The following is a 27707-nucleotide window of genomic DNA, read 5'->3' on the forward strand; positions in this document are numbered from 1 at the left end:
GTTAAGTAGTTTCAGCTATAGTTCACCAACAAGAATCTGTTACATTCTGATATATTGTATAGTATATATATTTTTCAAAGCAGCACCTGTTTGAAACTATTTCATTATATGTATCTTGGAGAGTCAGACTTTCATAGAAAACATTTCATAATACAGGCTCGTACTATTAAATAATTTGTTTTTATTTTTCTTTTTTAAAAAAATTTTGTGTTTTTTGTATAAAATTATTGAAACGTGTAGGATTTGCTTTCATTTTCTAATAAGAAATATTTTTTTGTGAATTCTGTGGCAACCCTACCCAATATATCTTCATATAAGTTTACATTTTCTGCCCTAAAAAGGAAAAATTTTAGTATTCTGATATGATTGTACTAAAAGAGTTTATATGCATATTACAAGTGTTAAAATGATTAGCAACCCCGTTTACTTTTTAAAATTCCAAAATAACAAATAATGTCACATATTACGTAATTGGCTTCAAAAACTGCACGGATTTTCATATTTTCACAAAAAATTATTTAAAATTATTTTATTTTGTGTTTTAAAATATTTTTAATTACAAATTTAAAAAAATATGGTAACCATAATTTTTGAAAATTAAAAGTAAGTTTTAGATGTCGCTGGAAAAGAAAAATATTTATGATTTCATTTGTTGGAATGCAAACATGTACATGTGGCAACCCCGTTTACTTTTAAACTTCGAAAATAAGTAAACAAACATTGTGACAAAAAGGCACCAGGAAATTGTAGAAATGTATTTTGAATATACGGACTTTCATATTTTCACAAAAATGTATTAAAAAATATTTTTAGTTACAAATTTAAAAATAAATGGCAACCTTGTTTAATTAATAAAATTGAATTTAGATTCCGCTAGAAGAAATAAAAATAATTATTATTCTTATCTCTTTTTTCATACTTTTAATAATTTAAACATATATTATAAGTATGGCAACTCTGTTTAATTTTATAAGTAACAAAATATCTTCACAAATATTGTAATCGGCTGCCAAAATTTAGGTATATAGTTTTTATTTCTAAGAGAAATAAGTTTAATTGTAGACATGTTGTTGTGTGGCAACACTGCTCAGCTTTTACTAGTAAAACTATAATTTTTTACTTTATAATTCAATTGTTCATCTTTGTATTGCGTTATTGTAAACGAAGTTTTGAAACTCAACAAAGAAAAAAATATATTTAATCAGAAATGTGAAAAATATGGCAACCCGGTTTAATTTTAGAAATTCGAAAATTCCTTAATAGACTCTAGATTCCGCTAGAAGTAATAAGTTTTAATATTATTATAAATTTTAAATTATTTTTAATAATGTAAGCAGATATGGCGACCCTGCTTAGTTTTTGAAATATCAAAATACCTTCAGAAATATTGCGTTCGGCACCCAAAAATAGTAAATTTTAAAACTAGAACTTAATTTTAATAGACTACATACATAGATATGAAATATGGCAACCCTATTTGATTTTTCATTGCGAAAATATCTTCATATATTCTAGATTCCGCTAGAAGTAAAAAAGGCTTAATATTTTCATCCATTTTAAAATATGTCTGCTAATGTGAGCTTATATGGCAACACTGTTTAATTTATTAAGTATCAAAATATCTTCACATATATTGTAATCGGCTCCCGAAATGTAGGAAAATTTATAACTAAAATTTAATCTTAATAGAAATAATTTTAATTGTAAAAATCTAGTTATGTGGCAACACTGTTTAATTTTAACGACTAAAAGTATTTAATTTTTTAAATTTTAGTTATAGTCGTCTATAATAATTAAAAAAATATAGTTTAAACTATATTGTCAGACTCACTACTATTGAGATTCAGAAGCGAAATCACAAAAACTACAATTATTTACCAATTTTTTATTAAATAGAACGTCAGTTTTAAATATTTCGAACAACAATTTCGAAAACAGGAACAAAAGTTTCCAACACCACCGCTAAATACTTAAAAAACACCAACCGATTTCAGTGTTGCTTGTTTAAAGTTTTATGTTGTTGTTGTTGTTGCTATTTCTTTCATTTTTTGTTGCATTGCCATATTGGTCCAATGCGTAATGTGCTTGTATGCTACATAAACGCCTACACGTAAATTCAATTTTATGTTCAATTCAAGCATTTATGATGGACCGGCGAGACCGCGACCACAAGCGGACAGCCCGTGTGCATTCAACCTCGAATTGGCTTTGGCCAAAACGGACAACAAACAAATTTAGTAGTTGCACGCAAAAAATGAAGAAGTAAAATACGTTTGTGAAATAAAAAATGTTAGTGATTGTGACAGCAGTTGACTGCTTTGTTTGGATTTTCAACGCCACTTCCCACAACAAAGCGACAGGCCGATGGGGTGCACAGTGGCAGGAGAGTGGTGGATTTTGAATTAAAAATACATCTAAATATAAACATATGCTGAACCCGGAGCTATCTTGGTAACCGAATACTTCTGCATCAGACGAGAGAGGGATCACGACGAATTGAAGTTGCGTCAGGTGCTGCATTTGGGTCCATTTTAAGCCCAGACCTGTGGAACATTAGATTTGATGGAGTATAAAAACTTGAAATGACAGACGAATCATATTTAATCGGCTACCCGGATGGAAAAACCAAAAGTAGTCACAACCAGGGACATAGAGGAAGCCCGAAGTACGCTGAATCAGGTCATGATTCGGATGCAAACACGGTTTGACTTATGTAAATGGTGAAAATCACCTCCTATCTTAGCAGACTAATAGCCAATTTAGAAGGGTCCACACAAGAAATATAAACTTTTTAATGTTAGAGATTCCCAAATACCTTTTCATTATCATTTCTTGGTAATCAACCGTTCAACTTTTCAAGTGTCTCTCCTTGTCTCTCAATTTTTTTTTGATTTTTGAAGTTTTTACTAAACACCTTCCATAAACGCCCCACTGTACTGCCGCTGGGAATGCGATACTTTTGTTTTGTTTATTAATTCACCTATCAGATTTATGTACAAACAAGACTTGAAAGAGAAGTTTGTTTATACATAAATACCATAATAGTAAAATCGTTGGAGTTGTAGTCGCGGCGCTGGCAATCTTGGCATTAATGGGTTTACAAAGACCCATCAACACACTCACCTATGGCTTAAATTCATAAAAGTATGTGCCACCCACCCAAAGTCCGTGGTGCGACTAAATAACCGGCTTTTGTGTTATTGAAGGCGCCAAAGCGAATGACTACGGATTTCTCAAGCTTGGCTGAAGTAAATTTTTTGTTGATATGTATGGAAAAATATATTTACAGGAGCACATGTGATACACAATACATATCCATAAATCTTTTTATGATAACTTAGAGTGTACTTATTAATGACGGTTCTCAATTTTTCGACTGCAGATTTGTTTGGTGCCATTGAAATCGGTTTGTTGTACCAAAACATTGTTTCTGAATTTAGTGGCAGCTCTTGAATCGTTTCAGGTTGCTCTTTGTCTCAAACGAGGTATTTCTGCTCTTTTACATACCCATTGAGCCAGAAATGGGTCTCATGCAGAACAAAATTTGGCTCGAAAACGTCGTTTCCTCTAAGAGCTTTTCAAGAGCCCATGAAGCGAAGCGATGTCGCTTGGGAAGGTCAAGCGGCTTCAGTTCTTGCACAAGCTGTATTTTATATGCTTTAAATTTAAGATCTCGACGTAAAAAGCGCCCAGTCCATTCATAAGTCGGTCCGAGTTGCTGCGAACGGCGCCGAATCGACTCTCCACGGTCTTTGTGTACACTTTCAGCTACGGGTACTATCGTCAGATAGCATATCAGGAAGGAAGCGGGAGCAAAATATATAACTCGACCTTTCGGAAGCATTTCCGTTTTAAACATGGCACTTGTAAAAGGACTCATAATATATTGCATTTGAGACTTTGAATTCTTGTTGAAATATAGAATAAACCTTCTGCATTGTAATATAGCCTACTCTGAGAATTTTTATGTATCTAGATAAAGTATAAATCAAACGGAGACAATTTTTCAACAGTTAAAAGATGGAATTATGTAAGAATTCTGGTTATTCATATAGAGCACTTAGCTGAAAGAAACTTCAGACCTTAAGAAAATGGGCCTCGACCCTCTGCTTCACATTCTCAGCACAGAAAGTGGACAAAACTAACCGCTGAGGCAGGAATACAACTTGTGTCACTGAAGATTATCTAAATAAGGCGGAGCAGGAAAGAGAGAAATTCAATAAAAGCACTTGATTTTGATTGGTGGTTCATTTGTTTGGCAGCTATATGCTAGGGTGATCAGATCTGAAAAATTTCTTCGGATATTGCACAGTTGCCTTAAATAATAGTCCGTGCCAAATCTCTTGGCGAGATACCTTTACGAGTTTCACAAAAGCTTTCCATATAAGACTTAGATTGTAATCGTTCAGTTTGTTTGACAGCTATAGGCTATAGTGGTTCGTTATCGGCTGTTCCGAAAAGGGAGCAGTTTCTTGAGAAATAAAAAACATGTGTAAAATTACAGTTCGATATCTCAAAATATGAAGGATACACAGACAAATATAACGAAGTCGACTCAGCTCGTCGTGTTGATCAATTATACATACTATATACATTATAGAGCCTCTGACGTTTCCTCTTCAGGGCAATGTCGGCGTTTAACGACAGAATACGAAAATTCACATAATTATATTTCTCTTAATTCCGACTAGCTTTTCCTAATTTCGTCATTATAAAATGAATCATCCTACCATCTGACAGTTCACAATTTTGAATCATTATAAATAAGCTGCCATTTCATACTATTTAAATTGTTTTTCTACAATAATTTGTTCGAAAATATTAATATGGCAACACGGATCGCGCTCTCGAAACTATTGATCGCTTATCTTGTCGGATCAACAGCGCTCCCTTATGAAACACGCATAGAGCTTATGCTATTGGAAAGCGGCAGAGCGCGCTAACTTCCAAATATTTCCCATGCGCAGCTGTCAATGTTTCTAGCTTTTCAAATGTGTTTTGATGCCAGCAAGCCATGCTCAGCCTTTATCTTGAGCGCTCAATCGGAAGAGAGCGCCAACTACCACTATTCGTAACGTTTGCTACAACAATGTCGTTCACTCAACGCCGTTTTCTTCGCTATTGCTGATGAATACATTTCGAGAATTGAGCGGCGCTTCGAACTTTGTTATTGTCGGCATTCGAAGCGTCTTACCTGTCTAAGCAAAGGTGTGTGTAGGCTACACATTGACATATATACATATGTTTGTCGCCGGTATTTTACATAAATTCTTGGCTTGACTTGATGGCTTCGTGTTGTTATGCCAAAGTGCTTTTCGACTATTTTAAGCTGCGCGCTTGTAGATATTGGCAAATAAAGGCTTAGAAATGTCAGTACTCCTGTCAATTGGATATGTATGTAAAATCCATATATATGTATGTAGATATATGTGTAAATAAACGAGTATGACCCAAAAACAGCAAGAGAACTTTTCGCAACTAACTGTGTAAAACGATACTGCTTCGTTTAGCAACATTGTTGTTGTTGATTTTAAATGGATTTTTTGCTTTTTTGACGTTTTTGTAAAACGTGCTAAATGATGACTGACACTATTCAGTCACACTAGTGACTCATGTCTAAGTCAAGTATTAGCTGAAGTTTAGCGCATACAAGGCATTCCGGCTGTTTAGCGACCTTGTGTTGGCGACTACCTGTGGCGTCAGACCCCCATAATGGTTTTTGGCTTTGTAACCCACTGTTGGTTAAATAAAAAAGCAACGGGATATTAAACTGTGTTAGAAAAGAGAAAAAAATTAAATAATTTTATTATTTGTATAATGACGAATTAGTCAGATGTTTGTATATATGAGAAAATATTGATCATAAGCCCATGAAGTTTGAAATCATTGATCAAAATCATACCTGGGCTTGCCAATGAAGTCATGGATCAATAGCATTGCATTTTGTAGGGGTATATTAGTAGTAGTAATAGTTCAGTTCACCAACCAAGTATTTAATGAAATGGACATCTTCGTGCTCTCAGTGATATTATTCGAAAGAATTTGACTTTTTCTTAATACATATCAAAATATGATCTATAAAAACCGGACCAAGATTACTCGTTCACTTCTTTATTTTAGTGGTCAAAGCGGTTCTTACGACAGAAAATGTTTTGTAAAGTTTGTTCGATTCATTGCTCGCTAAAGCATGGTGACTGAAGATGACTAGTATCATTGTCAGTATCGGTCCAGACCGTGAAAAATTCATAATCCTGTTGGTGAAAATCCATAATTTTGAATCTATTAGCTAGAAAAATAAGGATTCGGATGCCGGCTCGAAGAAATACCCGTTCTATGAAGAATTAAGCTATTTTCGAATTCATATGCTTTCCTCATTTCTCTCACACTTATTTCTTTCAATGATGGAGTAGAAACTTATCTATTCAGGAAAATATTTCCTTTCGTTTCCTGTTTTAAAGAAAGTGTCTTAAATTTGTCTAGGAGATTTTTTAAAGGAAATTTTGGACTTATACCCCTGTAACCAATATTTTTAAGTTATTAATTGTAACGCTTAATGCGCCTTCGATGTTATATATGAGGATCTGAGTTTTTGAATAATTTGGAATATATCTAAATATTTCGATTAATTGGTGTTATATGAATACATTTTTTTAAATAATTGTGAAATATGTAATTTAGTTGTATTCTACGTTATATGGATCCCAATTTTCTTTAAATTTTTAAATATATCGATATATCAAAATTATATAGCTGAAATCCTTAAATGATTTCGAAATAAACCGATTAATTTTAGTTATAAATTATATAAAGCAATTTTTTTAACTAATTATGATATATATCGATACATCGTTTATCTTGAGATATATCGATTAGCTTGCCATTTAATTTTGTACATTTGTAATTGTATTGACCAACTTTTTTTTTAAATATTTTTAAACTAAACTGATGCATTTTTTTATAAATTGTTCAAATATTTCGATAAACTTTTGCTTTAAATTGTGTGGATCAAATTGTTTTAATAATTTTTAAATTTATCTATAAATTTTATCGAATATAATTTTTAACTTTATCGATAAATTTCAACGAATATAATTTTTAAATTTATCGATTAATTTTATCGAATATAATTTTTTAAATTTATCGATTAATTTTAATCGCAAATTATATGTACAACTATTTTAAGATAACTTTGAATATATACATATATGATATAAACCATATATATGTATATATATGTATATATATGGTTTATCGATTAATTTTTTTTCCTAAGTTATATTAATCAAATTTTTTACATAATTTTTAGTTATAGGTTAATTTATATTCTAATTGTAAAGACCAAATTTTTTAAAAATGTTTTGAAATATATTGATAATTTTTTTTCTAAATTATGTAATTTTTTTTTTTAATAAATCGATTAATTTTTGATTTAAATTATTTGGACTAAATTTTTATAACAAATATTCAAATATAGGCTTGCTACATAAAACACTTGAAATAGTTGCAAATCAAAACTAACTGGACATGTTTACTTTTCAAGAATTACTGCAACTGCTTTCCCTCACTCGCTCAACAAATATGTACATTTCACCTGACCTTTACGATTTGTAGAGCTTGAAAGTCAATTTACACCACCAGAAGCGTTTATTTAACCGATTCGGCATAAAATCTCAACGCTGATTAATGGAAAGTCTAAAGCGATTCCCGGTAGTTGGCAGATAATTACTAATTTCCTACATTTTAACAGTTTTTACACAATTCGGAATTTCACTTAGTCGTTTACACTTGTATGTACATATGTGCGGCTGCATAGCCGACAGCAGCATTTTAGAAAGAGGAATACCGTTACATGATTATAGTAGCTAACTAAGCATGCATCACACCATGACGTGGAAATATTTCGGCTGGCATGCTAAGAGCTAAAAGCGATTTTCTACAAATTCTACCCACAAACACATACAACCACAGACACACACAAACACACACTCGTGAGCATAAAAATGTCGGTTTAGATGCTTATTTTATTGTTCGAAATTGCATTTGGTGAAAACTTTTCAACTTCACGCATCGAATGCATTAACTGGCGCACGTCCGTCCGTCCGGCCGCCCGACTTGCGGCGCGTCCATGTGGCTGACGTTTGTGCAGCGACGCAACAGATCATTAAAGCTTGTAGTTATGCTATGTATGTGGTTGTGTATGTATATGTTTGTATGGTATATATATATATATATATGTGTTTGTGTGTGTGTATGTGTGAAACATATGTTCACAAAAAGAATATACACATAAATCAAAAATACAACTGAGCGCAAAATAACAACAACAAAGAGCTGGCAGTAAAATCGCCATAAGAAAACCACATAAAATATTGTTTTGTATACATACATAAAAAGAGAATTTAATTCCCGGCAATTGACCTCTTTTTCGCTTTTCCATTGTTGTTTGAATTGCTGGCTGGCTTAATGGCATATTTGAAACGCATGACATGCCAAGTTTATGCCAAGCACATAATCAAAGCGGCGAGAGAGTTGGAAATGCATCAAACAACAGTCAAGCAAGAAAACAATATATATGTACATATATATACATATGTATGTGCAGTAGAAAAGGTAGTGAAAGAAAATATAGAGTTTTTTTGTTGGTCAGCGCCCAGCTATAGTTATTACTGATAGCAAAAATGAGGAAAAAAACAAAGAGAAATAAATAAAAATTAAGTACATAAACATATGTACATATGTATGTATATATAAAATTTTCGCGCAGAAATGCAAATTTTTTTCGTTAACCATTCGCCAATAAACGATTTTAGTTTTTGTTGTTTTTTTTTTAAAACTTAGCGCAGCTGTTCATTGACTTTTAGAGCCGCATAGGGCTTTGAGTGCAAAACTTTGTAAGCTGGTTTATGCAGTTATGCAAATAAAGTGTATATAACGGTTATTTTCTTACTAATATTTATGGCTTGCATTGAAACATAATTTTAAAGGTTTCCGAATAAATAATTCAATCCCAACAAATGTCATACAAATTTTCGAAAATTATTTTTTGATATATATTTTATATGTGCATATGTATATATTTTCTAAAATAAAAAAATTCAAATTTATTATAATAAAATAAAAAAAAAATATTAACATTATTTGTGATTGAACAATTTTTAGTTGTTATCTCAGAATCGTAAAAAAAAGTTGTCTGAATATATAATTCAATTCAAAAAAATGTCATGCAAAATTTTCGAAAATTTTTTCCTAACATATTTTCTAAAATGATGATAAAAATTTATTTATTAAGTAATAAAATACGAAATAGTTAATGAATTGTAAAGCAAAAATAACAATTTTTGTTACTAAACAATTTTTGGTCGTTATCTCTGAAACTTAAAGAAAGGAAAGTAAGGTTATCAAACAAAACGGTACATAGATATTTGACTGAAATTGGATATTTCTAAGTGAAATAGAAATTTCAATTGACTTAAAAAACAAGAAAGAACGTTAATTTCGGGTGTGGCGAAGCTATAATATATACCTTTCACTAATACAATACAAAAAGTTCCTTACAAGGCAGCTGTATGCTAAAGTGATCCATTCTAAATAATTTCTTGTGAGATTAGATTATTGCCTTAGGCAATATCTCTTGCCAAATTTCATGAAGATATCTCGCGAAATTAAAAAGTTTTCCTCACAAAGACTCTCCTTTGATCGATCAGTTTGTATGGCAACTATATCCAGTCGTAGTCCGATCTGAACAATTTGTTCAAATATTGTATCAATGCCTTTGAAAATTACCCATGCAAAACTTTGTGAAGATACATATGTATCTTTTCAGTTTAAAAATTTTTCCATACAAGCACTTGATTCCGATGACAGCTATATTCTATAGTATTCCGTTATCAACGGTTCCGATAAATTAAGCAGCTTCTTGTCGAGAAAAGGAAAAGGAAATTTGAGACCGATATCTCAAAAATTGAATGATCAGTTCGCTTATATACTGACAGACATGACAGACATGGCTATATTAACTCAGCTCGTCATGCTGTTCGTTTATATATATTTTTTATAGGCTCTCCAACGTATATTTCTGGGTACTACAAACTTCGTGGCTTACTTAATACAACCTCATCAGGAAATAAAAGAAAACATTCCGGAGCTAATGAGTAGAGACTTCATTATAATCGAAAATTATTCGGTTTATGTACATACAATGTTCGTAAAATGGAAGTGCTTTTGTAAAAGGTAGACTACGTTCAAACACGGCAATTTTTTGCTAGAGCAACTCCAAATTTATAAAAGAGAGAGAGTAGAGAGAATAAGTGCGAGAAAAAGGCTGCTGATTGGATGACACTTTTTCAATTCTTGCTCTTCTCGGTTTGCTGTTGTAACATTGGCATTACTTTTCATTTCGGAACTTTTTCAGTAGGATTTCCGAGGTCATGTTCATTGTCAAATGAATACACACAAGAAGGTTGCACTGACTGAACACCTTTATCAACATACAAAGAGAAGTTGCTAATGATGAGCGACAAAAATTTGAATGTGTCTTAAGTGGTCGTGGACTGCACAATTATTTGATTTTGCTTGATTTAATGCATGCCAACTGTCTCATGGCAAATTATTCTCTCATGTAAGGCCAAAACCAATATAGAATTACTCGAAATAAATTGTCAAACGCAAAACCTTTCTTATATAGTATGTCTAATATCAGTAATTAGGCATACAAAGCCGACAAGAGCCTTTGTGATCTAAACGATTGTGTTTGCCTTAGAATATATACAACTATGCAGTTTGTATGAAAAAATAACAAAAAATTAGAAAAAATCTACAGAAAATTCATTTTATTGCAGAAGATTTGAGTTGTCAAGTCACTAAGGAGGGTAGATTAGGAACATAGAAGTTTATACATTATAAAAAGATTGTAGTTGAAGCATTGAATGATGCCTAATTAAAATTATAGTAGGCTCAATGACAGCTTTTAATGTGATACCTTTCGAAAGATTGAAAACTTTTCGTTTTTGCATATGTAGATGTCACTTTTGGTACAAGTGTCGGAAAATTAAGCCTCCATGGTGAAATCTCTACAAATGGTATGTTGAGGCTGAATGACTTCGCAGGGGCCAGAAACATGGTTGCGTTGTCTGCAGTAGTAGATTCCAGAACAAGAAAATTCATCAAGCTGGCGGTCACCGCATCGAAAAGTGCGAAAGTTCGAGAAGCTCGATCGATCCTTTTGTGATAGATGGCCGATAAGTCTCCAGTGTCCTTAATCTGCGTATGCCTCGAGCACCTAACATCGACTCGAACCAACATCTTGTTATAGATAGATACGCATTGGGTTCTGTACAGCAAAGGACTTGGTTGTGAACAGGGAAATTTCTCGATGAACAAACACCAAACTCTTTAACTCTATAAGAGAGTTCCAGGAAAGGTTTTGCGGAAGATTTATGGTGCTTTGAGCTTTGACATCATAAAACCGCAGTCGATAGAACTTTGAGCTGTACGAGATATACGGCGACATTGACCTAGTTCAGCGAATCAAGAGACAGCGGCTGCACTGGCTAGCCCATGTTGTCCGGATGGAAAAGAACACTTCAGCTTTGACGGTTTTCGATTCAGTCCACTCCATTGGAGAAATCAGGAGGAGAATGATCTGGCTGTACTTGGTATCTCGAACTGGTGCCAAATAGCAAAAAAAAAAAAAAACGACTGGCACGCTGTTATTAACTCGGCTATAACGAGGTAAGTGATGTCTACGCCAGTAAAGAAGAAGAAGAAAAAATCATCTAGAATATCTGAATTTTAGAACCTATTTTACATCGCCTCTGAGCGATATATACGGCCTCTACAGCATGTTTAGAGGAAATCAGAATGTTCCTGAAAATGTTTTCAGACTTACAGCCAAACAGCTAATCGTAAACTTTCATTGCTGCCAACCTGCTCTAGCTCAAATTTCTATAAATCTAATGACTAAGTGACCGCATGAGCATATTAATAATTGAAATAAGAATTTAAAAAATTAAAAATTTGAATAACGCTGTGGGATACAAGCTTTATATGGAAAAACATGCCGAATAATACATGAGAACTAGTTGAGTCATAAATTTTATCAAATCGACTAATGAAAACACATTTATGTATTCGCAACTAAAATTGACTACAATTCCATGCCGATTTCCCATAATACGAATTCGGCTGTGAGAAATATGCCAATACGAGAATTGTTTATGGCTTGCCATAATAATAAATATACATGTAAACACGCTGTGCGGTATTCCGAGGCCCACACTGCGCCTGAATTGATCTTTATCTGCTTAATTTTGGCAAAATAATGAAGACGGAAGATATTTTTGCTATATACAAATACATAGATATGTGCAGTACACATCTGTATATACAGATATATAATATATTCTTACAGACCCTGCTAGTAAGACAATACTTTTTCGAGAGAAAAGACAGAAACCTCGATGAAATATTCTACTTCTCACTATTAAATTTATCACTAAGTACAGTAAAATGCATTTAGCATTTCGCTAAAACGAGTTTTCACACTTTAATTGTCTGTCTAATTATCTGCTCAAGCCAATTTGATAATTATTCACTTTAGCTGTTATTCGACTGCAATCAAATGCGGCAAGCAGTAGTAGGCAGACTTCACCTTGCTTTTTAGGTCATTCACAATGGAAATGCATACCCACTTGCTGTTGTTGTTCTTTTTAAACATAAAGCAAGTCACAAGTCGCCTTTAAGTAATTTTGACAGCGATACATATGTATGTAAATATTTACAATTAGCACAACGGAGCGCCAGAGCAGTGAAGCGCTTGAAGGCGGTAGCACGCAACAAGGTCGTTGCGAGTTCGTTGTTTGCATAAGTTCGCTTTTATTTATTTTCTCCAGACGTTAAAGGGCGTGTATGTACACACCGAAGTATTTCTGAACCAAATTAAATATGTGCTTTTTGATATTTTTGGTCACTTGCTGTATTAATTATGCAATGATTTTCTTTATATTATTAACGGTTATACATATTTATTACTATCATCAAAAAGGTGAGGTTTATTTATGAACTTTAAATTGTTATCTATTCTTTCAAATCGTCTTCAAAATAAGTCCTGTCAAATAAAACACACATTTGGCAACGCTTTTTAAGTCCTCGAGAAATAGCCTTCAAGATCTTCTTCGGTTCGTATTTTCTATCTCCTCAATTGTGTCAAAACGTCGCCGCTGCATTGGTCTTTTGAGTTGGCTGTATAGCCAGAAGTCGCACAAAGCCAAAGCAGTTGAATACAGTGCTTGCGGAACAACACGAGTAGACTTTTTGCCAAAAAAGCCGTGAATATCCAATACAATATGACATGGGATATTATCGTGATGAAGGAACCAAGAATTTGCGCCTATAATTCCGGCCGTTTCAGTCAAATACCTTGACCTAAGGCCTACCGCTTATATAAGATTATTTGTTGACAGTTTGGTCCGGCGTAAGGAATACATAGTGCAACACGCCACCATAATATTATATCATATTACTTCAACATCACCTATTATATACTTTCCTTCCTGTCTTCTTTTTGTTTTCAACAATATGGTCGCTTGGAAGAAGTCCGAGGCGAAACTAAGAACTGTATTGAAACAACTGTACGAAAGAGTACTGCCTTGACCTTAATATTGCAGTCGCTAAAGTTAAAATTCCAACTGTCAATAACCCTAAGATTTCAGGTGTGACACTCGAGAGCCAATGTCAACTTATCTGAACCTTACCACCATGACGGGGACTAGATAACCTTTAGAACAACAACAACAACAATTTTAAAACAGAAAACAAATCATATCACAAAAATGATAATACAAAGTTGAATAATTACTTCATTCTTCATAGTATCTGCTTCTATTTCACTTGTGCAAAACATGAGAGCAAACTGCCGGTTCTGCGACATGGAACAGCAAACTCCAGAACACATGATTCAGGATTGCCCAGCAATTTGCAGAAGCAGGCTTAAGGCCCAAGGATCCATCTACCTGGACAGGGATCACAGTACCTCAGTCGCACCCAGAGGGCTCCTGGAATTTTTCAGGATGCTGAACCTTTGTGACCATTTGTGATATAGGGGAGAGCACAATAGACCATAGGTCGCAGTGCAAAGCCTCAATTTTACTATCTATCTATCTATCTATGGATCAGTTCGTGAGCTTGAAGCATAGTCAGAATAATGGCTGCCGTAATTACTTTAGCAGGAGCCAGTTCAACGAAAAGAGCGGCGAGTTCAGGTTCACCGTATTCTCTAATCATATTTGTTGTGTTTTCGCAACAGATATTCTATTTAAAGGCTTACAATTTCTCATTGGGTTTCTGTAGATGGTCCATCGCTGTCAATTGCTGACAGTTAAAATAAATAAGAAAGTCGATGTAGAGCAGGAAATGAGATCGAAATGCATATTCTATGTACATATGTATGTGTGTCTATATTTTTATAAATAAGCAAACGAAACATGATTCCAAAAAATTGGAAATGGAAGAGGAAGCGAACTAAGATCACTGGCGCAAGTTTCATTGTTATTTAACAACTGTTGTCTGATGAGAACTCTTGTCGCTCTTAAAACTCAAGCAGCTGGTTTATTAGAGAGCGATCTACAAAGGGGTGGTTGATTTCCTTTATTTTTTTTTTTGCACCTTTCTTGCAAATTATAATTTGGTATGTATGTGAAAATTGAATGAAACTTTTAAAGTTTAAACGCCGCTGGGGAGCTGTTTCATTTGTTTGTCGGTGGTTTGAGGCGCGCATACAATCCTAATAAAAAAAAGATTTTGAGTTTTGGTTATAAAACGGTTATATATTGGTTACCACACTCCAATACTGAAATAAAATTTTTGTTCTGGTTATAAAACGATTATATATTGGTTATTGTATCTAACGGCGATTTTCGTTTTTTTTTTTTTTGATGATACCTTGTTTTGCATTTCAGGCGACGACATACATACATTTATACATACATAAATCGAATCTACTCAACTAGGTATATATGAATAATTTTCGCACTCATGTTTTTTGCTTTTTGTTGTATTTTAATTTGCATTGTATTTGCGCACAGTATTGTTGACACTGTTGTTGCTCTTCTTGTAATGTACTTGGTTATGTCTCAAATTACTGACAAGCCACATTTTGCTCTAACTACCACGCTTAGTAGGTTTATGTTTATCATTGAGTTTGCTTTTTGTTGTAGCAATTGCTTTTTATGGCCACTTTGTTTACCTTGTTACACTTTTTCGCTTTCGTTATGCGATAATTAAATTTTTTTTTATTTTTTTTTATTATTTTTTTAATTATGTGGCAGATTTTTTATGCGACAAGCACACCACGGCGAACAAGCACAAATGACAGACACATATTTATATGTGTTCGTAAATGAGGATGCTGACAGCGCAAATATTGTTGGCGGTTGGCGGCCTTAAATTTAGCAGCAACGCGTGCGCATGCGCACAACTAATTGGTTGCGAAGGCAGGCTATAAGAGACATACTAACTCATTTTTATGAAATTTTGCTTTATAATCGCTTTCTGTACACAAATATTTACTGAAACTTTTTTTATTTTTTGTCCCACAAGGAAGCTTAAATTCCAGCGGCGTAAGCAGCCAAGAGCGGCCATAAATTTTGACGCTGGTAGCGCTGTGGTATTTTAATGACTTTTTGCTTTACTATACACTTGCCGCCTTGAAGTTCATATGTTTTATTTCAAAGTATTTGTTGTTGTTATTTTTATTTAATTAATTTTTTTGTTTTTATACCCTAAACAGGGAATATTAAGTTTGAAGTTGAGAAAACGTCGAACTAGTTTTGAGGTTATCTGCCTGAAACCTTAGACACGTCGTTTTCATCACAAGAAGCTGCTCAGCTGATGAACTGTCGATATCGGTTCACTATAACATATAGCTGCCATACAAACTGGCAGATGAAAATCAAGTCTTTGTATGGAAGACTTTTTTATTTTACAGGGTATATACACATTATTAGGCATAGACTATTACCCGTAGCAAGGCTACAATCTCCGAACATATTGCTCAGATCGTACTACTACAACATATACATATTTGCTATACAAACTGACAGATGAAAATCAAGTCCTCTATGAAAAACTTTTTTATTTTTCAGGTTATTTTCATAAAATTTGCCACAATGTATTTTCCAAAGCAACTCTGTAAATCTATGTATAATTTTTTTTGGATCGGTGCTCTATAGCATATAGCTGCCATACAAACTGAGTGAACGGAAACAAGTTCTTGTAAGGAAAATTTTTTTATTTGACGAGGTATCTTCCCAAAATTTACTATAGATTATTTTCCATTACTGAACTATAAGCTCCGTTAGAATTATGCAGATCGTATCACTATAGCATATAGCTGCCATACAAACTGATCGCTCAAAATCAAGTCTTTGTATGGACAACTCTTTTATTTAACAAGATATTTTCAGAAAATTTGGTAAAAAGTATTTTCCAAAACAAAGCTGCAAATCTTCATATAAATTGTTTGGAGCGGTGCACTATAGCTTATAGCTGTCATACAAAATTACCAAGAAAAGTCAGGATAAATATGTTTTCATATTTTTAATGCTATAAAAAATGCAGCTGTGAAGGGTATTATAGCTTCGGTGCAGGCGAGGTTAATAATTTTTGTTGTTGTAGTTTTTTACATTGCGTTGGAGGTGCGACAAGCGCCACAAAGCACAAACAAGAGGTAAACAAAAGAATTTCGTGGCGAAAGGTTGTAAGGATATACATATGTAAATACATATCGTACATATACATACATACATATGTATATATAATATACATACATATGTAAGTATACATACACATATGTATCTATATATACATACATGTATGGTGTTTCTATGTGCGTTTGTATGTGCAACGCGCTTGGAAGTGATAAAAGCCAACGCGCCAAGTGTCAATGTACTTGCAAAAATAGCATCGATCAAAACAATAACAATAACAACAACAAGGCAACAAACCTCAGCGCAGACACAACAAGCAAAATAAAATCCCAACAAATCCGCGATAAACAGAAAAAACAACAAAAAATAGCAAATACCAAAGGTAAGTAATGCTATTTGCTTTGCGCTTAATTATAGATATATGTATATTTCGTGTTATTGTATTCCGCGTGTGCACAGTTAATGCTGCTTAATGCTTAATTTCGCTGTTTTCTTTCCGTCTTTAATGTACAATTATTTATTTTTACTCAAATATTTTTTGTTTCGTTACAGACTTTGCGTGAGCAAACACACTTTTAAGCGCACACAATTAACAACTATTACACACAGACACACGCACATATATACAGTTGCAACACGGTAACCAACAAGACCAACAAGAAATTCACAAATTTTATGTTTTCACGTACATCGCTGTTCGATTGTCTCCGCCTGCTGAAGCCAAGCAATATGCTAATCAGCCAACGCAACGCTCTCACGTTCTGATTCGTGGCGATCGCGGCTCCAGCGCTAATCACACGAACGCATAAAACTTCGAAAATGTTAAAGAGCGTTAAGATTGAAAAAAAGAAAACACACAGCAACAATAAAAAATCAATTAATTAAAATTATTTTGTTTATATGTAGTATGTATGTGAATATGTTTGTGACGCGCACGCAGACTCACGGTGTCGTTGGGAACGCGACGTACACCGAAAACACTTGCGAACACAACGAAAAGCTAAAATCAACTGAACTTCTGATCGCCATGGGAAGCAGCCACTCGGCAGCGGCACTAAAAATGTGGTAACACGCTGGGAAAGTGGTAAGAGCGACGAGTGTGCGTGAGCTCGTTAGCGTTGTGGCGCTCACTGGAAAGTTTGTTTTCGTTTTCCAATTGGCGTTTGAGTGAGAGTGTGGCGCTACTGAGCGGGTGACTGGTAGTTACGGTTGCTAAGCAACAGAAATTAAATAAAATGATTTGAAGTAAATGAATTTTTTTTTGCGTTGATTGAATAAAAAATAATTTTTGATGTTTAGAAATTTTTATAAGTTTATTAGGTGTGGCCTAAAGGGAAAGTGAGTTGGAAGTGATTGGCGAAAATAATGGGCTAGAAGATTTACTTTATATTTTGGCGGCGATTTTCGTTTGTTAAAAGCACACAATTCGTTGATTGACGTGAATTATACTAACTTACAGCTATTTTGCGACTATAATGTTAGAGGCAACTTTTGGGTTGCTAGAACCAAAAATTATAGAAAAAGGAGTAGGAGTTTTAGTGTTGTCTTCAAGGGGATGGGATGAAATCACCACCTTTTACAAAAATAGCTGTAAATGATGGAACATTTTATAACTAAAAAATCGTAATCAAGATACCTCAAATACGCCAAAGACCTCTTAGCTCATCAGTCGCTAATTTTTTATTCAGATTTCTCGAGTATTTGGCCAAAAACTACATATATTCGCCAAGCATAGGCTCAGTGTGAGTTTTTCTTATTTTCAAAAATAGAGAGAACCTTAATTAAAAGCATTAAAAGCGCATCCTGAAAACTCTAAAGACTATCCAAAGTGTTTCAACGATTATAAGAAGAGCTGGCATAAGTGCATAATATCGAAACGGAACTATTTTGAAGGCGGCAACATTAATCAAAAAACGAAAATTACCGTTCTTTTTTTAACCAACTCGTACATATAGAATATACTTAAAATAAGCAAACAATTGATATAGTTGCTTTTTTTTCAAAAAAATCCGTTTTTTGGCTATCAGATCAGAAGGTCCCAATATCTGCATATTACAATATGGGGACAATGGGACCGTAAAGTTTATTTTAGTGATACCAGCTATTCCAATAAGTCAAAGAATGTGCTTACAACTCGTTTTAGACGTCTCAGCAAATTCACTACTGAAAATTGAGAAAATATAGAGAGTAGTTATAGTATGTAATAAACTCCTCATTCTGTTATTTCTCATGTTATCAGCATCTATAGTGGGTAGAAAAGTTCAAGATCGGTTGAATGACAATTTTCTCGAAATGGTTATAATTGATGAGTACAAGCCATAAATACTGTCTCAAATATAGTTCTGATCCGCAACTCTCTCATAGAGAATTTAGTTTCGATTTTCTGTTCGCGATATCTATTCGACCTGCATTGCTGCTCCCTGAGAGCACTTTCGGAAAGGTCAAAACAACAGCTGGTACGATGTGGACTGTAATATAGCACTGAGAGAAACGGACAGCCTACCTCGCAATGTTGCGATCGACCACAACACGAGCTGGGTTGGATAAATACTGAAAGTTGAAGTTAGAAGAAGAAGACACATATGCAGACAAAAGAAGAAAGGGTCCTAATCCGTGAGTATGAAGAGCTCGAGAAGCTGGTCGACAGTGGTAATGATGGGAAATTCCAAGAAAAGATACGGCGAATAACGGAAGGTTTCAAGACCGGAGCATACCCTTGTGGGGACCAAAGTCGAGATCTAGTGGCTGATAGTCAGAACATACTGAAGAACACAGAGTGGAAGTGTAACATTTGGAAATGGCGAACCCGATTCCACAATCGATATTCCATTGTCCGGCTATGAAGTTGCTTGGATAGCAATTACCAGCCTGAAGAACAACAAAGCGGCAGGAGCCGATGGATTACCGGCCGAGCTATTAAAATACGGCGACGAAGAACTGACAAGATGCATACATCAGCTTATTTGCAAGATATGGTCGGTTGAAAGCATGTCCGATGATTGAAACCTAAGTGTGATCTCTCCAATCAACAAAAAGGGAAAATCTGCGAAAAATACATTAGGATAAACCTCCACCGCCCACCGCCACCAAACTGAGTGGACCTTAGCAGTGTGGCTTTAGACCTAAGAAATCTACTACCGACAAGATTTTCACCATGTGCCACTTCTTGGAAAATACCCCTGAAAGGAATATCGACACACACGACTTCTTCGTCGACTTTAAAGCCGGCTTCGACAGCACTCTCCGAGCCGTTCGATACCAAACGAGGTTTCAGACAAGGCAACCCCCTATCGTGCGATTTCTTCAATCTACTCCCGGAAAAAATAATTCGAGCTGCGAATCAAGAGACAATAGCAGAGCCATTGGCTTGGCCAGCTTAGAAGGTTTTCGATTCGGTACCCGCCGTTGAAAGTGGAGGAAGAAGTAGATCTCTACTCCGTTGGAGAGACCAGATGAAGAATGACCTTATTACACGTGATATATCGAATTGACGCCAAATGAGCAAATAAGATACGACTGGCGCGCTGTTGTTAACTCGGTTATAACGACGTAAGCGGTGTCTACGCCAGAAAAAAAGAAGAAGATATCACGCTGATGACTTTCCTTGTATACTATATTTTTCATATTACGTTTCCAGAAGCTTAGAGTACTCTCTTAAGTATCCTGTAGTCGTTATAAGAAGCAGAGGTGGAAATTTGTCATTTGTAATTTACAGCAATCGCTGTCTTTAAGCTCCTTAAGCTTCTTATCAAATACAAAAGATATAATTCGAGATTCCTTCTCGTACATTGCACTTCTCGAAGAGTACACCCTTATTTCTATTTGCTTTTTCTCTCTCTCTCTTTCTCTCTCAGTTCAGATCAGTTGTTATTAGATACCATTCTTTTTAAATCTTCATAGGTTCTTTATTTCATTTGACATACTCTTAACACATATGTATACGTAGGTGATCCCAGATTCGTTATTACAACTCGAATTTTTTTATTTGACTGGAAATAAAAGCTTAAAGCTTTTTCTTACGAAGCTTTTATAATTGTGAGAACTTTTTGAGACTATGATAACAATGTTGCCACTGAATGCAATTTGAAATACTTAAATATGGGCTTACTCAGCAATTGTACAGTATTGCGAATTCAAATAGCATAACTTAGGGACTACTTTTGTTTTATCCTAGAGTTTTTGCTAAATTTAATAAAAAAAAACTAAACAAAATATTTTAAATAAGAGACTGAAAGTAGTTCCACATTGGAGTCATTTATTTCGCATTACATACACATATTATTGGTACAATGCCTCGCATTAAATTTTTGCATATTTAGCTTAATAAATTTTTTTCACACATTTTTACTATGTGCTGTTTAAATTTTATGTTAATTTTTTGTTTTTAATTTATGAATTTTGTGATTTTTTTATACTTTCAATTTTACTCTAGATTTTCTGTACCTATTAAGAATGAGGGCTCTCTTCTTGGCCTGGTTCTAGGACGCAGAGATCTTCTCGTCTGTGAATTTATGGACATGAGACTCCGCTGGGGTCGCAGCAGTGTCAGTTTCCGTTCTTTGTGGAAATGCAGGTTTTTTAAGGGTTTGGGCGTACTTGCTCGTTTGGGTGGAGTTATGCCTTCATCGGAAAGGCGCAAGCTATCTTTAAACCATGCGATCTGTTCCACCAAGTACGAGCGATTTGTTTGGAGTTTCTCAATAGCTGTTTTCAAATAATTTATGTTTCCATCTAACCGCGAGTATTCGCTGTCATAATGTAGCGTTAACTTCGCTATGCGTTGGCGCAAATTCTGTAGAAGACATGCTAATATGTTTACATATGTATATATAGACGCATAAAAGCCTGCATTTCACCTCTATCTGATTGAAGTAAGTGTCCGTGGTGCAGGTTGTGGCAAACTGTTCTTCATAAAAACGTTTCTTGGCTTTCTGGATTTCCTTCTTTAGCCGCTTCTCGGTCATTTGTATGCGCATTTCGGCCTGCTCCTCCCTCACTTTGTGGAAACGCAGCACATAATTGTTCTCTATATTGGAAATTACTGCACACGAATATTTTTTGAAGTAAGTCAGCGCTTTCTAAAATATTCAGAAGATTGCTTACAAAAGAGATCCTCCGGCTTTTTGGTTAATGAGCCCATGGTTCTTTTAATAAAAGCCACCGCGATGAGTTGGAGGCGCACTCCGTCAGACTTTGCCTCATTCAGTTGCACTTGTTTTGAAATTTCTGCCTCAAAGTTATGAAATTTCGCAATAGACCTACATTTAAGTAACAAAAAAACTTAATGAAATCTAAAAAACTTTAAAATTATTATTGATTTTTTACGCCATAACATCCATTGGCATTATAAACTGGTTTTTGTTCACATAACAATCGCCCAAATCGTAGAGGCAATTCCGTATAGCCGCATAGTTCTTTAGCTTCATCCATATTGTAAATTGCCTAGGTGACATCTGGCGGTCGATGACTTTGAACCACAGCAATCTGTGTGACTCCGTATCCAACCAGTCTTCGTACTTCCAACTTAAGATCTGTTCCGGACATTGCACATGTATGAATTTGCCCAATTTGTTACGCTCCAAATCCTCTATGAACATTATCCTGTTCATTAGCTTCTTGATCGCCATGTGCACGGCCAGTATTTTGAGCTTCACTTTGTAGTTGAAACATTGAACGGGTTGTTCGACCTTTAGACTCCTTGTGCTGAATGTACTGGCCGATGCTCTGAATCTGCGCACATCACGCAGCGATCGGAACGAAAGACGTTTTGTGATCGGATTTTTCGCAATTAATTCTAAAGAATAAGTTCTGCGCATAATTTAGCCGAAAGTTCAAAAATTAAATCGTGCCCCAAAAGCAGACGAAAAAGTCAAAAAAAAGTTAGAAGCGGAAAAATTCGTTACTTCGTCAAGGCTTTTCAAATCGGAAAATTTTTAATTTTCTAAATTTTAATGTCAAGGTTTCATTTCCATATTTGATGCTGAATTCCAAATATTGCTTTGCATTTTCTTGCAGTGGTGCCACACTGGAGAAAAAAAATTAAAATTTTGTTTTTGTATTCATTGGCTAAATTTTGGTTACCGTTTTACCACTAAGTTATAATCCTTAAGGCTGTTGTTGTTGTAGCGATTACGTAGACCCGACTGTCATAGGAACGGAAGCCTTAAGGCTCATTAACGCAGAACCAACTGTCGTAGGAAAGGAAGTTTTAAGACTCATTGACATCGCTCAGAGTTGTTGTCCTCACTAAAGTAAACAAAACGAATGAGATGAAAAGGGTTGTTAACTTTGCTTAACGTTTTTGATCCCTATAAAGTTGATAACCTGGCAAAGGACCAATGGATCTAGGAAATGTTGTCGATTTTGCTTATCAAAGGAGACCTTGACCTCAGGGAGAATTTTTGATTCACAAAAGAGACAACGATCTCACCAAAGGTCATTGATCGGTATTCAAGGTAGTCCTCAACCCACCTAAGAGCATCCATGTTAAGAAGGGTGGTTGACCGCGCTAAGAATATGTTGAAAAAAGCCATTAAACTCAGAAAGCGTTATTGACTTCGATAACTTCTGTTCCAAATTATTTCTAACTTATAATACTAATGAATTTTTTATAATTTTTTATTCGAAAACAGGATTGGGAATACGAAAAACGACATGTTGAATACATAAAATCCGAATTCGAGTAAATTTTACTTCGAATCAAGTTACGGAATAGGACTCAGAGAAGGTTCAGACAAGATTCTTCATTCAAAGTCAAATGCTGACTAGTCATAAGAGGCATGCAGAATAAGTCCAAAGGTTTAGTGTGGTATTTGTTATTGGCCTTTGATGCCATAATTCTTAACCGATTACATTTCTTCGGACAATTATGGCAAATTTTTAGTCCTCATACAAAAGAAAGACCTGTAAAATATATTAGTAAAAATTTTAGAATAAAAAAAGTTGTTTAAAAAATATATTTCGAAATTTATTGCGAATTATATTAGGAGTATAATTATTAAATGTATCTTATAAATATGAATATATGTATGTATATGTGCTTTGCTGTTTTTGAACAATGTTTCAAATTTTTTTTTTAATATATTTTACTTTGTACATTTTTTAATTTTTTAAATACATTTTCCTTTCTTTTTTATTTTTTTTTTTTAATTTTTAGTATTTATTTTGATTTTTTTTTTTAATTTTTAAAATTTATTTTGAAATTTTTTTAAATTTCACTTTTCAATTGGCTTTTATTGCCATAGTAGATCTTTCAATTTTATGAGGCAGATTCATGCTCGGTGATGTATCCATGACTAGAAATGACTTATCCGACAGCGCAAGTGATTTGACACTGTTTCTCAACTCCGTGAAATCGGTGATATCACCTTCCCTGAATTGTTGTACTGCTGTGCGGAAGAGACGCAATTTTGCTTTGCGATATGCAAGCTTTGTCTTCAATTTCGCAATGTCGGTCTGTAGAATTTGCCGCGTGTCTTCTGTTTCTATTTCTTTGGTCACAAACTTCTTTTCAATATTCTCAATTTTGACGCGCAAAAACTGCAGAAATAAGAGAATAATATTTGTATTTTGATGTATTTGTAGTCTTTAATTGTGATACGCCAGAATGGGAGAAGTGGCGAATCGAACAAGCAGGTGGCTTAACTCAAAGAGCGAGCATAGTGAAGTTGAAAAAGTGTAGCAAGAGGTTAACACACTTTAATAGGTTGCCCACATGCTCTCTGTTATTGTAAACGATCTTTTTAGAAGACACTAGCACTCAAATAAAACCGAAACAAAAGTCTCTAAAACAACTCACCTCTATAGTATTGTGATAAACATCGCTTTTGTAGACCGCTATGAATGCATCATTCTCAATGCGCTCCTTGTAATAGTCAATTTTTTTCATGAGCTCTTTTATACGAATATCAGCCTCAAGTTCAGCTTGCTCCTCCGACACTTTATTGTGGCGTCTTATGTACCTTTCTTTGACCTTTTGCCTTACTGTTTAATAGAAATTTTTAAAATTATTTTTTTCCAGGTTTTTTCTTTAAACTATACTCACAAACAGCCTGCATATTTAGACTCAAGAATTGTTGTTCAAGTGTCTTTATAGTGGCAGTGCATTTGTCGAAAGACCTCTTATCTTCTTTAAGTTTATTCCATTGCTTAGTATTGGCAATCAACTCATTGCTTAATGATTCGTGCAATTCGTTGTACTCTTCAACCGATCTGAAAATTCAAATGTACACACATACTATATGTATAAGTTAAAAGTATTTACTGTAAGATATTCCCTTAAAGAATTTAACAAGAAGGCAGAGCTTTGAAGAAAAAATTTGTTCTACAGGGAATTTGTATGTATTTTATCATAAATTTAGCAAAGATAGAAGCTTTTTTAGACAAATCCTTGGTGGTGGAACGGTGAAATGAGAGCTTTATAGACATTTTGAACCAATAGTTTAGATCAGAGGGTGCTCAATAGCAAGCTGCAAGATAACAGGTCTGCTCTGTTATCTTGCAGCTTGCTATTGCCCAAATATGGCAGAAAGAACTCCATCAACCTACTATTTAGTTTCAGAAATAGTATATACAGACTTACAGCTACTACAACGGGTCACTAAGTTTTCGGCCTGTATGCGCTAAAACTATGTCCGCACAACAATATTTGCCGCAGTTGCAAGTTAGTAGGAAGTAAATTTGATTGACCACCAAGATCGTGTGATATCACACCGTTGGACTCTTTTCTGTGGGGATATGTAAAGTCTAAAGTCTATGCGGCAATCCCGCTTCGAATCAGGCCCTGGAGCAGAACTTCACACGTGTCATTCGCCAGTTACCAGTCGAAATGCTCGAACGAGTCACCGAAAATTGGGTTCAAAGGATAGACCATCTGAGACGCAACCGCGGCCAACATTTGAAAGAGATAATTTTCAAAAACTAACCGACAAAAGATGTTCTTTGGAAACGTAATAAAAATTCGCCACTATATTTAAAGTATTTGTGTTTTTTCTTTAAAAAGTAGGGAACCTCAAAATGGATTTTAGTTTCAATGATAGCGCCACATGGTTTGAGCACAGCGATGAAACAGAATAGCAATATTAGATTAAAAAGTCCCACCATAGTGTAACAAATAATGCATTCAGAGCTAATTGAGCCCCTGGTGGAGGAACTACTACTTACCTACCAGCCAAAACTTTTCATGTCCAATCTAACCAAACTTGTGGATTATGACAAAGAAAATGCTACAGATCTTGGAGAAGTCAAGTACTATATCTGCAGATAATAATAAGTTGGAGCTTATAATTTTTATGAAGGTCTAAAAAACTTAGAAACTGATCTATGAAATAACTAGGTAATTGATATCTCGAGATCCGGAATTCAAAATGTGAATATATACCAGGGAAAAATTCTCAATTTTAATCCATGTTCCAGATGGTTAAAGGATGTCATGAAGCTGCCAAACTCAGAGCACTTTAACTATTTCTTATTCCAAGCAGACTTTTAATGGGAAAGAACTGGTTCGGAGTGAACTTCGGCAACACATATATGAATTAAGAGTAAAAAATAAAGAAAGAGTCAGTTTTAACTTTTTACAGACTTCAAGGCAGAGTTCAAGCTAAAGCGGCCGGTCAAAATTTATGGTGTGTGTGTAACATCTTTAATTAATTGAAAGGAACGAAGTTCACAATCTGGATTTCTATTATTAAAAGCTTCTCTAATAATATGAAAGCACTTCAGTTGTGTCTATAAGATCACGACCTTTAACCTCCAGCGGATCTCTATATCTTTTTTACACAAAAATTTCAATTCCATATACCATATACATATACATATAATATATGTGTACACGTACATACCGAAGGTTTTTGCAAGCTTCTTGTTGCTGCTCCTTTTCGATGTACGACAATAATATTGAAAGCGCAAAATCATTTAGTTGCCTCAAGTCCACTTGCAACTTCCGCTCCTCCACCCAACCTCTATTTGCAGCCTTCGCAATGACTTTCATCCAAAAAAGCCCATAGTGCACACGCTCCTGCCAGGCCTCCTTGGTCCACACGAAGGCATTGTGTGGCATTTGGGCCGCAATGTGCATCGGCGACTTCTCATCCGCCGCGAACAGTGACAATTCAATACTTTGTATCAGTCGCATGATTACCTCATAAATCGCAAATACTTTGATCTTATCGTTATTTACATCGTGAGCAATTTCGTTTTTGATTTCTTTCTTAGATTCAATTCGCTTTTCCGGAATTGGTTTTGAACATATTAGAAAATTTTTTGGATCTGGATTTTTATTATTCATAATTTGGCCGCGCGGAGGAATGTGTCCGAAAGGAAACTCCAAAGTTAGTTATAAAATAACAAATAAAAATAATAAAAATCCGACTTCCAAAATGTGTTGTGAAATGGGCAAATATGAAAAATTTACTGGCATTGCTTTCAGAATTTTGTGTAGAGCTCATTTACGGAAAAATCAATGGTTGTTTTGATTGAGTAATTAAAGTGTTTAATTATTATAATTATGACTTGAGACTGGCTAAATTGATACACAAATTAGTACGTCGCCAGAAATGCTTATGAGAAATATATTATTTGAAGGTCGAAACACTTCACAAAAGGTTCCAAAACTGCATATCTTCTGAAAAATTTTACCTTTTTGGTTACGGTTACCAAAAGTTTGGTCGGAGCTAGGTTCGAAAAACTGGACAATGGCACAGAAAGTCCTCAATGTTTCCACTTCATCTACTTCCATACAACATGTTAAGTCTTACAGCATGAATGCCTATTGGACAACGTCTAGTAAGAACTATTATGAAAGCAGAAAGATGAACTTTGCAAAGAGCAAGTCGTTCAGTCAATCTTCTACGCTCTTCTTTTGACTAGAAGGATGTCGTAGGCGCGTCAAGACCGCCCGACCCGCCAAGCGACGACAATGCTTGCTAAGCTTACACGAATACTGTATGTAGTGGTAGTTCATTCTCGACGGTCGGGTCAAAGTAACCGGAACGGACCCAAATTTTT

At 34.6% G+C, this 27707-nt stretch overlaps 3 protein-coding genes across 5 annotated transcripts in view; all 3 read right to left on the bottom strand.

The window, feature by feature from the left end:
- The window catches only part of LOC120774506 (CUE domain-containing protein C354.10), a 43764-nt gene extending 26072 nt beyond the window's left edge, over positions 1-17692 (bottom strand). The window contains exons 1-3 of one of the 3 annotated variants that reach the window (XM_040104187.1): positions 17650-17689; positions 17393-17514; positions 7533-7733 (exon numbers count right to left, since the gene is read on the bottom strand). The gene's annotated coding sequence lies outside the window, so the exon portion shown is untranslated. Of the gene's footprint in view, positions 1-7532; positions 7734-17392 lie in introns of all 3 variants that reach the window. The other 2 variants (XM_040104188.1, XM_040104186.1) reach the window with 2 other exon arrangements.
- A 3421-nt stretch (positions 17693-21113) lies between these two features.
- Positions 21114-22607, bottom strand: LOC120775438. Its single transcript, XM_040105624.1, has 4 exons — positions 22029-22607; positions 21807-21961; positions 21560-21744; positions 21114-21495 (listed from the first exon to the last, which is right to left on the bottom strand). The coding sequence occupies exons 1-4, from the start codon at positions 22517-22519 to the stop codon at positions 21127-21129; spliced, it is 1200 nt and encodes a 399-aa protein (XP_039961558.1). The 5' UTR covers positions 22520-22607; the 3' UTR covers positions 21114-21126.
- A 1283-nt stretch (positions 22608-23890) lies between these two features.
- Positions 23891-27094, bottom strand: LOC120775141. Its single transcript, XM_040105171.1, has 4 exons — positions 26543-27094; positions 24748-24914; positions 24502-24686; positions 23891-24242 (listed from the first exon to the last, which is right to left on the bottom strand). Exons 1-4 carry the CDS (start codon positions 26986-26988, stop codon positions 23925-23927), a joined length of 1116 nt encoding a protein of 371 aa, XP_039961105.1. The 5' UTR covers positions 26989-27094; the 3' UTR covers positions 23891-23924.
- Positions 27095-27707: the final 613 nt, after the last annotated feature.

The sequence above is a fragment of the Bactrocera tryoni genome, chromosome 4 (genome assembly GCF_016617805.1).
Source record: "Bactrocera tryoni isolate S06 chromosome 4, CSIRO_BtryS06_freeze2, whole genome shotgun sequence".
Classification (NCBI taxonomy): domain Eukaryota; kingdom Metazoa; phylum Arthropoda; class Insecta; order Diptera; family Tephritidae; genus Bactrocera; species Bactrocera tryoni.